Here is an 11,912-nt window from a genome sequence, read left to right as displayed (position 1 = left end):
CCATGTGCTTTGAGGCAGTGTGGGCGTGGCTGCGCTCCACCCTAGCGCAAACTGAAGCCAGGTTCCAGTACCGCTTGGACAAGTTTCGTGCGCGGCGGGCTCGGAAGCGATGGCTGCATCAGGAACTCAAAGTCACGAGGAACTGCAACCCTTATGAGCGTGACTGTACTATCTACAGCAACTACAACCACCTCATCTACCAGCCCCAGCACCCCTACATGCCTACCACGTATAGGACGGAGGACGAGGACGCGCCCCGCGAGTTCTCAGACACGGAGCAGGTGACTTACTGGAGCAGTGTTTGATGTTTAGTGTCGAGAAACAGGGATAGAAAATTGAGAACACCAGTTTACATTTGTATTAGAGAGGTAGGCAGAATATGTATAAGAGATAAGTGAAATAATAATCCCTACGTATATTAGTCAAAATAATTATTATAGAGCTTCACTCATTGTCACTATGTTAATCTTCTCCCTCAGTTCCAGTCGTCAGTCCTTTCTAAAAGCGATTAATTGCGTGCTTTGAAAGATTGTCAGCGGATAGGACCTGATTTTCTTGATTTTGGGAGAGAACATGAAGCACGGTGGAAGTTGGTGTAATATTGCCAGTGAGGAAAATACCCTTGGATGATAACCCGAAAAATCGCCTGTGACATTAGAATACAGTCTTATGAAAGTTCCAAGCGTTTGTGAATACAAGTCCGTTGTTGCATATCACTCTTATGATCACATACACTCACCGGTGACTCCACAGTGGACTGGAAACTTGAGGAGGAAACAGCGCAGGCATTAAAGACCATGTTCAACTCTATCAATGCAGGCATACACGTGAAACGTCTTGCTACATCTTGACACGTTTTAATAGTTTTTATCCCTTCAGTCTTTCATAACTCAAAGAAACACTAACATGTAATTTTGAGTATGCTTCTCCCTCCTTGTCTTTTCACGCAACAGATTAGATCATGTCGCGGACGATCTCTCTCTCTCTCTCTCTCTCTCTCTCTCTCTCTCTCTCTCTCTCTGCATTGTAGCGCACATATCAACAATAAATAACCACACATTCCTTTCCTCCTGGCAGGGTGTGGGCGTGTTGTCGCCGCAGCGGCTCAGTCAACGCCTGAACGAGAATGCCCTGGCCCGCGAGGCAGTGGGGGAGAGCGACGCAGAGTTGGCCCAGTACCTCAAGGACGAACGCATCGCCCTGTTCCTGCAGAATGACGAGTTTATGGACGAGCTGCGGACCAACAGGGAATTTATGACAGCCTTGCAGGAGGGTTAGTGTTCTGCTGCTGCTCTTACTTCTTTCATATTTGTTTGTTTGTTTGATTTCATTTGTTTATTTATTCATTTATTTATTTATTTTTTTTTTTCACAACATTTAGGATGTGATATTTTTATTGGGCTAGACTATTTATTTGTATGTTTGTTAATTTTCTTTTATTTCTTTATTTATTTTGAATTTAAAAGTTTCATAAAACATATATGATGTTTTGAACTTTGAAAAAATTTGAAACATTTGTATTCATTCATTATCTAGACTATTGTTAGATGATATTTATTCTTTCAATATTATTTATTTATTCGTGTACTTTTACTTATTTTTTTTTTTTAGGTATAATAAGTGTGTGTGTGTGTGTGTGTGTGTGTGTGTGTGTGTGTGTGTGTGTGTGTGTGTGTGTGTGTGTGTGTAATTTTAATTACATGGAGAGGATGTGATGGAGGAAACACTTGGTATTAGGTTTAGGCATCTCAAGTGGATGATTTAAGTCACAGTTGTCTGGTTAACACTGCTTGGCCTAACATGAGTCAGAGGTTTCTCTCACGGGTGTGGGGGGGAAGGACCAGCTGTGACACTGTGACAGAAGAATTGAGGAACCTACTAAGGTTGTGTTCTTTGCTTATTGATGGAGAGATAAAAGGAAAAAGATAACTTGTTGGAAGTTGTGTGAGAGTGGATGTTTTAGTTTTTGGTGAAACATCTGAGTGATGAGGATGCATCTGTGTACAAAAGAGAAGTAAAGTTAACATGATGACAGATAGATGAAGGAAGCATGTGAGCTTGTGAAGAGAGGCTTCCATGCAAGCTGGAAATGGGAGTAGGAAAGATATGCAGTTCTGATATTGGATAGTGTGTGGAAACGTATGACTGTGTGTATTCACGGTCACCTGCTGGTCACCCACCCAGCCTTCCCTATTATAGAGTGAGCTCAGAGCTCATCTTTAAGTAGGACTGCAACCACACCACACTGCACAGTGTGTGTGTGTGTGTGTATTTACCTAGTTGTACCTAGTTGTATTGTACAGGGTTCGAACTGGGCTCATAGTGTCCTGTCTCCATATCTCCACTTATCTAATTTTTTCTTAAAGTTATGCACATTATGTGCTGTAACAACTTCATTATTCAATGCATTCCATTTTTCCACCTTCTGTGTGGAAAACTGTATTTTCCAATATTCTTCATCCACTGCCTCATCCTGATCTTTTCATGTCCTCTTGTCCTTCCATCTTCTGTCAATAGCACCAGGTCTTCCTTGTCTATCTTTTCAATGCCATTGACTATCTTGTACATTGTTATTAGGTCTCCATGTTGTCTTCTATCTTGTAAGGATGGCAGTTCCATTTCCTTCAGCCTTTCTTCATATATTAGGTCCTTTAATTCCAGCACCATCTTTGTAGCAATCTTCTGTATCCTTTCTAATTTTCTTATATCCTTTTTAGAGCTCAGAGATCATACCATTGCTGCATATTCCATTCTTGGACATATCATGCTTGTGATGATTTTTGCATCATATCTTTGTCCATGTATTGAAATGCCACTCTTATATTAGTCAACATTTTATATGAAAGTCCAAATATATATCTTGCTTATGTGTTTTTTGGGGCTCAGATTTTCGTGTATGATCACTCCTCTTTAGTCTTCATTATTTGTTCCTCTCCCATCAAATAGTTCCATGCTGGTCTTCTCTTACTCTTTCTTAGTTCCATTATGTGACATTTCTTGGCATTAAACTCCAATTTCCACTGCCTGCTCCATTCATAGATCGTGTTTATATCTTCCCACAACAGCAGACAGTCCTCTCTGGTTTTGATAACTCTTAGCAGCTTTGCATCATCAGCAAATAAATTCATATAACTGTTTATCCTAATGTGTGTGTGTGTGTGTGTGTGTGTGTGTGTGTGTGTGTGTGTGTGTGTGTGTGTAATTCACCACTGTCGCCTGCTGGTCACCCAGCCAGTCTTCCCCATTACGGAGCGAGCTCAGAGCTCATGGACCGATCTTCGGGTAGGACTGAGACCACAACACACTCCACACACCGGGAAAGCGAAGCCACAACCCCTCAAGTTACATCCCGTACCTATTTACTGCTAGGTGAACAGGGGCTACACATTAAGAGGCTTGCCCATTTGCCTCGCCGCGCCGGGATTCGAACCCAGCCCTCTCGATTGTGAGTCGAGCGTGCTAACCACTACACTACGCGGTGTGTGTGTGTGTGTGTGTTTATTTTACCTAGTTGTATTGTACAGGGTTCAAGCAGGGCTCATAGTGTCCTGTCTCCATGTCTTCATTTATCCAGTTTTTCTTTAAAGTTATGCACATTGTGTGCTGTAACAACTTCATCACTTAATGCATTCCACTTTTCCACTGTTCTATGAAGAAAACTGTATTTTCCAATATCCTTCACACACTGCCTCATCTTAGTCTCCTTTACATGTCCTCTTGTCCTTCCAACTTCTGTCACCAGCACCAGGTCTTCCTTGTCTATCTTTTCATTGCCATTTACTATTTTATACATTGTTATTAGGTCTCCTCGTTCTCTTCTATCGTGTAAGGTTGACAGTCCCATTTCTTTCAGCCTTTCTTCATATATTAGGTCCTTTAATTCTGGCACCATATTTGTATATATCTTCTAGATCTGTTCTAATCCTCTTATATCTTTTTTCAAGCTTGGCAACCACACCATTGCTACATATTCCAACTTTGGACATATCATACTTGTAATCATTTTTTTCATCATATCCTTGTCCAAATACTGAATTGCCATCTTAATATTAATCATCATTTTATATGTTCCAAATATTTTACTTATGTATTTTTTGGGGCTCAGAGTTTCTTGTATAACTACTCCTAGATCTTTTTCCTCTTAAGTCTTCATTATTTGTTCCTCTCCCTTCAGATAGTTCACTGCCTGTCTTTTCTTACTCTTTCCTAATTCCAATAAGTGACATTTCTTGGCATTGAACTAACTTCCACTTCTTACTCCTCTCGTAAATTTTGTTTATATCTTCGTGCAGCAGCAAACAGTCCTCTCAGGTTTTGATTACTCTTAGCAATTTTGCATCATCAGCAGACAAATTAATATAACTGGTTACCCCATTTTGTGTGTCATTTACATATACATAATGGGGGCTAACACCGACCCTTATGGCACTCCACTTGTTACTCTGCCCCAAGATAAGTATGTATCTCTTATCACAGTTCTCATCTCTTTGTCCTTCAAGTATTTCCTTATCCAATCTAACAAAGTTCTGCTCGGTCCTCCTATGCTCTCTAACTGCCAAAGTTTACCATGAGGAACTTTTTTAAAAGTCTTTTTTTTTTGTCTAGGTATACCATGACCACCCATCCATCTCTGCTCTCCAGTCCTTCTATTACTCTTGAGTAGAAACTTCATAAGTTCGACACACATGACCTTCCTGTCCTGAACCCAGATTGTCTGTTTGATATAACATGTTCTTCTTCCAGATACATATTTAACCCATTTTTCTTTGACAATAATTTCACATATCCTCCCCACAACACTTGTAAGTGACACTGGTCTGTAATTTAATGGCTCAGTTGACTTTCCTCCTTTGAATATTTCAGTGGTACTCTCCCTTCTTTTAATGAACTTGTAACCATTTCCCAAATTGGATCTAACAGCTGCTCTTTACAATTTTTTACTGCCCAGCTTGATACACCATCCACCCTCATTGTTTTTCTGACATCCAAATTATCTAGTAGTCTTCCAATATCTTTTGTGCACTACGATTTCCTACTATCCTCAGTAACACAATGTCCGAATTGCTTGTGTAAATTCCTCTTCTTCAAGTGGACACAGTTTTGAAACTCTCACTCATCATTTCACTCTTTTCCTTTGCTATTTGGTATGTCTTCCCTCCTTTAAGTATTTTTTTCTATTGTTTCCTTATTCTTTATCTTACCATTTATTAATTTGTAGAAAAACATGGATTCATCTTAGCTTTTTTGCACCACATCTTTCTCAAAGGTTTTTTTATTCCTCTCTCCTTACTCTAATATATTCATTTCCGGCATCCGTGTAGTATACTTCTGTCCGTTATTTTAAATTCTCTGCTTTTTGAGTTTCTTTATCTTTTTCATTTTTAGCTTATATACATCTGGCATTGTACCAAGCATGTATACTTTTCTTTATGCTATAGATAGGTATGTATTTCTTCACTCTTTCGTTATATTTTTGTAGGAATACGTACAGTGGAGACTCAATACTCGAACTTAATTCGTGCCAAATGGCTGTTCTAATATCAAAGAGTTCGACTATCGATACCTTTAAATCAGGTCATTCATTCTCTTAGCAAAACCTCAATTTTAGGAAAATTTCAATGTGTTTTTTTATGATTTTTATTTATACTTATTGTAAGTGAAGGCTGGTGATGGATAAATTAGAAGAGGAGAGAAGAAGGGTGGAGGAGGAGTAGGTGGGAGGTCGTCAGATGACGAGTCACCATCCATAGAAACGTCTTTGTAACTTTTCTCCTGGTGTGATTCCTGTGAATCCACTAGCGGAGGGATGTGGCTCACTAACACTTGCACTCTCACCAGATTCCTCTTTTTCACCACTAATAAGCCTCTTTGGTGCCATCGCAAGTTTCTAAATGAAAAACTATCGACAATGCAGATGAATGTTGTTTTTCTCAAGACTGCAGCCGGACTAGGGTTGTGCCCCAGTATCTGGTATACCGAATTACCGGTATTACCAGTAATATGGTATCAGAGCGTAGCAGTGATGTTTGTGAGAAGGGAGAAGACAGAGCTTTGTATACGACCAAATGTGCGGCCATTTGATTACCAGATATTTTCACCACTAATAAGCCTATGCTATTAATGTAAGTTTATAAATGAATAACTACAGACAGAATGCACAAGAATGTTATTTTGATGACTGCGGCATCACAACTGGTGGAGGGAGGGGAGGGAGAGGCCAGGGAGCCTTTTGTGTGTGTTCGACTATCAGGTATTTTTTCAAGTATTAAATTGAACTTTTGCTTTCGAGTATTGAAAAGTTCGACTATATAGATGTTCGAGTATTGAGTCTCCACTGTATTTCATATTTCCTTTGCATTGTCCTTCTGTTCATAATGTTCCTCCATTCAATATCAGCAAAAAAATTTTGTAACTTTTCAAAATCTGCTCTTGCATAATTTAATCTCTCTTTTTTGTAGTCTTCTCTGTGTCTTATTTTATCCTCTTCCTGTATTTCCAACACTAATGTTACATGATCACTTCTTCCCATTGGACTAAGGTATTGTATTCTGGGAGGGGGCTCTGGCTTCTTTGTGAATACTAGATCAAGCAATGATAGTTGTTCTTCCCCTCTGTACTGTGTTGACTTTTCTACCCACTGATCCAGTGTATTTACCATAGTCAACTGTAACACTTCCTTGCTCCACAATCCAGCATTACTCATTACTTCCATCTCTCTCCAATTTACTCTTTTGCAGTTAAAGTCTCCTACTAATAGTATTTTTCCATCTCTTATCATATCTAGGCATTTAATCACCTCTCTTTGAATTTCTTTGTGTTCCTAAGCTCTCCACATACCATGTATTTGTCTTAGGTGGCACATACATAACTATGATTTTCCTTTTTTTTCAATTCCTCTGTCTTGGTTGTTATTCCCATTACTTCCACCATGCCATCACCATATTGCACTTACTCCACACATGTATTATCACGAACCATTATTAGCACTCCCCCTCCCCCTTTTTCTCTTGTTGTCTGTTCTCCATCTATTATATCCCTCTTCTTTAAAGCTAACATGGATCTCCTTTAATTTTGTTTTTACTATGCACATTACATCTGGTATTTTTTCTTTCAAATAATCTCTAACCTCCAACATTCTGGATAACAACCCATCTATATTAGTATAAGTCACTCTTAATTTCATGCCTCTTCCATGAAAATAATCTCTAACCTCCAACATTCTGGATAACAACCCATCTGTATTAGTATAAGTCACTCTTAATTCCGTGTCTCTTCCATGACCTCCTCCTTCTTCTGAAGATACCACTTCTTCAGTCTCATATCTAGAACTCTCCAGTTGAAATTTTTTTTCTCGATCTCCGTCTTTTTCTCGTTTTTTCCTTAGCTTCATTTCTTAGCACTTTCTCCTTTTCTCTCTCTTCCAGGTTCATATCTCTTTTTTATCCATATATCCTTAAATTCAGTATTATCAGCCAGTTTCCCTTTTCTTGTTATAATCTTCTCCACCACCACCTGCGATCTCATTCTCACTTTCAGTTGTCTCTTTCCCCCTTGACTAAACCTTCCTAACCTAATCACTTCCTCCACTTCCTAGTCCAATATCTGTGTGCTGTCCTGGACCTGTTTGATAATAGTTTTGGCCAGTTCTCTCTCGTCTTGCTCTCTCATGAACTTGTTTGGATTTTTTTCTATCATCCCAAAAGTTAAGATACATTTCCTCTTATCCACTGTATCCCTCACTAGATCTTCCTTCTTCTTAATTACTTGTACATATAACAGTGTCTTTTTTATTTTCTTGGATTTGTTTCCTCAATACTTCTGAAAATTTTACTTTTTCTTCTTCCCATTTCTGTTTCCAGGTATTTCATAATTCTTATTTGCTTTCACCCATTCCATTATCTACTTTATCCGCCCCATCCTGTTTATATATATATATATATATATATATATATATATATATATATATATATATATATATATATATATATATATATATATATATATATACGCTCCTTAAGGATTCTTCATAGTCACAACATGTAGCCTCTAGTATATCATTTTGTTTCTTTATCTCCTGCATCTCCTCCTTCATCTCTTAATTTATTTCTCTCACTTTCTCACATTCCTCAAATCTCACGTTTAGTTCAATGTTTTCTTTTATTGATTTGTCTTGTTTTTCCATCATACTTGACATCACCTTCATGTGTCTTGTCTCCCTTTCCATGTTTATCAGCCGTATCATATTACCTCTTTCCTCTCTAAATCCAGAAAAATCCTTGTTTGGATTATCATCACTCATTCTCTTCAGGCCAATTGGTGTTTCAATAAACCTTTGGTTTTCAAAACATGGTATTTGTTTTGATCCCGTATGTCTGGCAGCACCACCTAGTTCTGCATCTCCCTCCATATTCTGCTTTATACAGTACCCAAATCTTGTTTATTTTGAAGACAGGAGCACATTATGGCCTCTTTTCTCCCTGAGCATATGGTCTAGGTCAGGTTCCAACACCTGCTGGAGTGCTTCCTCTGGGAGCTGTTTTCGCACAACCTGTCAGTACGGCTTCACAACAGTGTGTGTGTGTGTGTGTGTGTGTGTGTGTGTGTGTGTGTGTGTGTGTGTGTGTGTGTATTTACCTAATTGTATTTACCTAATTGTAACATACGGGAAAAGAGCTATGCTCGTGTTGTCCCGTCTCCATATCTATTAATGTCCAGCTTTTTCTTAAAATCATGAATATTCCTTGCGTTGACCACTTCCACGTCTAAACTATTCCATGCTTCCACCCTTCTATGAGGGAAGCTATATTTTTTCACATCTCTCCTATAAGTGGCCATTTTAGTTTTTCCCATGCCCTCTCGACATTCTTCCATTCCACATACACAGATCTTCCCTATCCATTTTTCCATGCCAATCATCACTCTGTATATTGCTATCAGGTCTCCCCTTTCTCTTCTGTTTTCCAGGGTTGGAAGTTGCATTCTTTTCAGTCTGTCTTCATAAGTCAAATCTCTTAAGTCAGGCACCATTTTCGTTGCAGCCCTCTGTACTTTCTCTAGTTTCCTTATGTGTTTCTTTAAGTTCGAGCCCACTGTATTGTTGCATATTCAAGCCTCGGTCTTATCATTGCAGTAATTATTTTCTTCATCATTTCTTCATCTAGATATACGAACGCCACTCTTATGTTCCTCAATAAGTTCAATACTTCTCCAATTATTTTGTTTATATGTCTCTCTGGCGATAGGTCATTGGTAATTGTCACCCCAAGGTCTTTTTCTTCATGACTGGTTTTATGTCTTCATTTCCTATCTTGTACATACTCCTGATTCTTCTTTCACTCTTGCCAAACTCTATTTTCTTGCATTTTGTCGTGTTGAACTCCATTTGCCATGTACAGCTCCATTTCCATATTCTGTCCAAGTCTTCCTGGAGTAGTTCGCAATCTTTGTCACATCTCACTTTTCGTAACAATTTTGCATCGTCTGCAAATAGGCTCACATAACTGGACACCCCATCCACCATGTCATTTATGTAGACTGCGAACATTACTGGTGCCAACACTGATCCCTGTGGAACTCCACTCTCCACCAATCCCCATTCTGATGGTCTGTCCTTAATTATTGTTCTCATTTCTCTTCCTACCAAAAGTCTTCCATCCATTTTAGTAAACTGCCATGCACTCCTCCTACCATTTCAAGTTTCCAGATCAGTCTCTGGTGTGGTACCTTATCAAAGGCCTTTTTTAAATCCAGATATATTCCATCAGCCCAACCATCTCTTTCCTGTATTACATCTATCACCCTCGAATAGTAACATATCAGGTTTGTCGTGCATGAACGCCCTTTCCTAAAACCAAATTGACACTCACAAAGTATGTCATTTTTCTCCAAGAAGTCTGTCCATCTAGTCTTCACCACCCTCTCACACATCTTAGCTACCACACTTGTAAGTGACACTGGTCTATAGTTCAATGGGTCTCTCTTGTTACCTGATTTATAGATTGGGACAATGTTAGCTCTTTTCCAGTCTTGGGGCACTACGCCTTCCCTTAATGAGGCATCAATTACTTCACAAACTTTTTCTGCCAATTGCTCCCTGCATTCTCTTAAAATCCATCCTGATACCCCATCAGGTCCCACAGCTTTTCTCACTTCTAAACTCCCCATCATGTTCTTGATCTCCTCCACCGTTACTTGAAACTCCTTCATAATCCCTTTCTGTTCCATTACCAGTGGTTTGTCAAAAGCAGTCTCCTTTGTGAATACCTTCCAAAGCATCCATTCATAGCCTCTGCCATTTCCTGGGATCTTCACTGTATACTCCATTTACTTCTAAACTTTCAATACTTTCTCTATTTTTGATGTTGTTGTTCGTGTGTGTGTGTGTGTGTGTGTGTGTGTGTGTGTGTGTGTGTGTGTGTGTGTGTGTGTGTGTGTGTGTGTGTGTGTGTGTGTGTGTGTGTGTATTTACTTAGTTGTAGTTTTATAGGGCCTGGGCTATACGTTCGTGTGGCCCCATCTCCATATCTACACTTATCCAATTTTTCTTTAAAACTATGCACACTCGTTGCTGACACCACTTCTTCACTCAAACTCTTCCAAGACTCAACACATCTTTGTGGGAAACTATATTTTTTAACATCTCTCAGACATCTTCCCTTCCTCAGTTTTTTACTATGCGATCTTGTGCTTTGAATATCATATTCTTTTCTCAGGATCAGTTTCTCATTGTCCATTCCATTAATCAATTTATAGACTTGTATCAGATCCCCTCTCTCCCTTCTCCGTTCCAGGGTTGGTAGATCCATAGCCTTTAGTCTCTCCTCATATGTCATTCCTTCAAATTCTGGAACCATTCTTGCAGCCATTTTTTGTAGTCTCTCCAACTTCCTTATGGGTTTTTTTTTAATGTGTGTGTGTGTGTGTGTGTGTGTGTGTGTGTGTGTGTGTGTGTGTGTGTGTGTGTGTGTGTGTGTGTGTATTTACCTAGTTGTAGTTTTACAGGGCCTGGGCTTTATGCTCGTGTGGCCCCGTCTCCATATCTACACTTATCCAATCTTACTTTAAAACTATGCACACTCGTTGCAGACACTACTTCATTCAAACTGTTCCACGTCGCAACACATCTTTGTGGGAAACTATACTTTTTAATATGTATCTCTTACACATCTTCCCTTCCTCAGCTTCTTACTATGTGATCTTGTGCTTCGACTGGCATATTCTTCTCTCAGGATCAGATACTCATTGTCCACTTGGTCCATTCCGTTTATCAATTTATAAACTTGTATGAGATGCCCTCTCTCCCTTCTCTGCTCCAATGTTGAAAGATCCATAGCCGTTAGTCTCTCCTCATATGTCATCCCTTCAAGTTCTGGGACCAATCTTGTAGTCATTTTTTGTAGTCTCTCCAGCTTCCTTATATGTTTCTTTTTGTGAGGGGTCCACGCTACTCCTGCATATTCCAATCTGGGTCTAATTATAGTACTTATCAGTTTCTTCATCATTTCTTTGTCCATGTAGTGAAATGCTATTCCAATATTCCTTAGCAAATTATGTCTCTCTGAAAATTCTATCAATATGGCTTGCCGGTAGATTATTTTCTTCTATCGTCACTCCCAAATCCTTTTCCTTTTTTACTTTCTCCAGTTCTACTCCATCTCCCATCTTATAGATTCCCACTGGTGGTCTTTCACTCTTTCCCATTTCCATGACATGGCTTTTGTCTACATTGAATTACATCTCCCACTTTTTACTCCATTCCCAGATCTTATTTAGGTCTTCTTGCAGTATTTCACAATCCTCTTTTTGCTTTATAACTCTGCACAGTTTCGCATCGTCCGCAAACAGATTTATGTAGCTCTTCATTCCTTCTAGCATGTCATTTATATAAGTGAGAAAAAATATTGGCGCCAATA

The 11,912-nt window shown here is 39.1% G+C and overlaps 1 protein-coding gene across 5 annotated transcripts in view; it reads left to right on the top strand.

The window, feature by feature from the left end:
• LOC123514251 (CUE domain-containing protein 1-like) overlaps positions 1-11,912 on the top strand; it is an 81,733-nt gene that overhangs the window by 32,865 nt on the left and 36,956 nt on the right. For 3 of the 5 annotated variants that reach the window (XM_045271998.1, XM_045272000.1, XM_045271999.1), the window contains exons 2-3: positions 1-281; positions 1,078-1,273. The exon at positions 1-281 is cut by the window's left edge and continues 379 nt beyond it. In XM_045271998.1, the coding sequence (XP_045127933.1) occupies positions 3-281; positions 1,078-1,273 (475 nt within the window). In that variant the 5' untranslated portion in view covers positions 1-2. The remainder of the gene's footprint in view (positions 282-1,077; positions 1,274-11,912) is intronic. The other 2 variants (XM_045271997.1, XM_045271996.1) reach the window with 1 other exon arrangement.

The sequence above is a fragment of the Portunus trituberculatus genome, chromosome 37, assembly GCF_017591435.1.
Source record: "Portunus trituberculatus isolate SZX2019 chromosome 37, ASM1759143v1, whole genome shotgun sequence".
Taxonomy (NCBI): domain Eukaryota; kingdom Metazoa; phylum Arthropoda; class Malacostraca; order Decapoda; family Portunidae; genus Portunus; species Portunus trituberculatus.
Note: the sequence above shows the minus strand (reverse complement) of the source record. Positions and strands in the feature narration are given on the sequence as shown.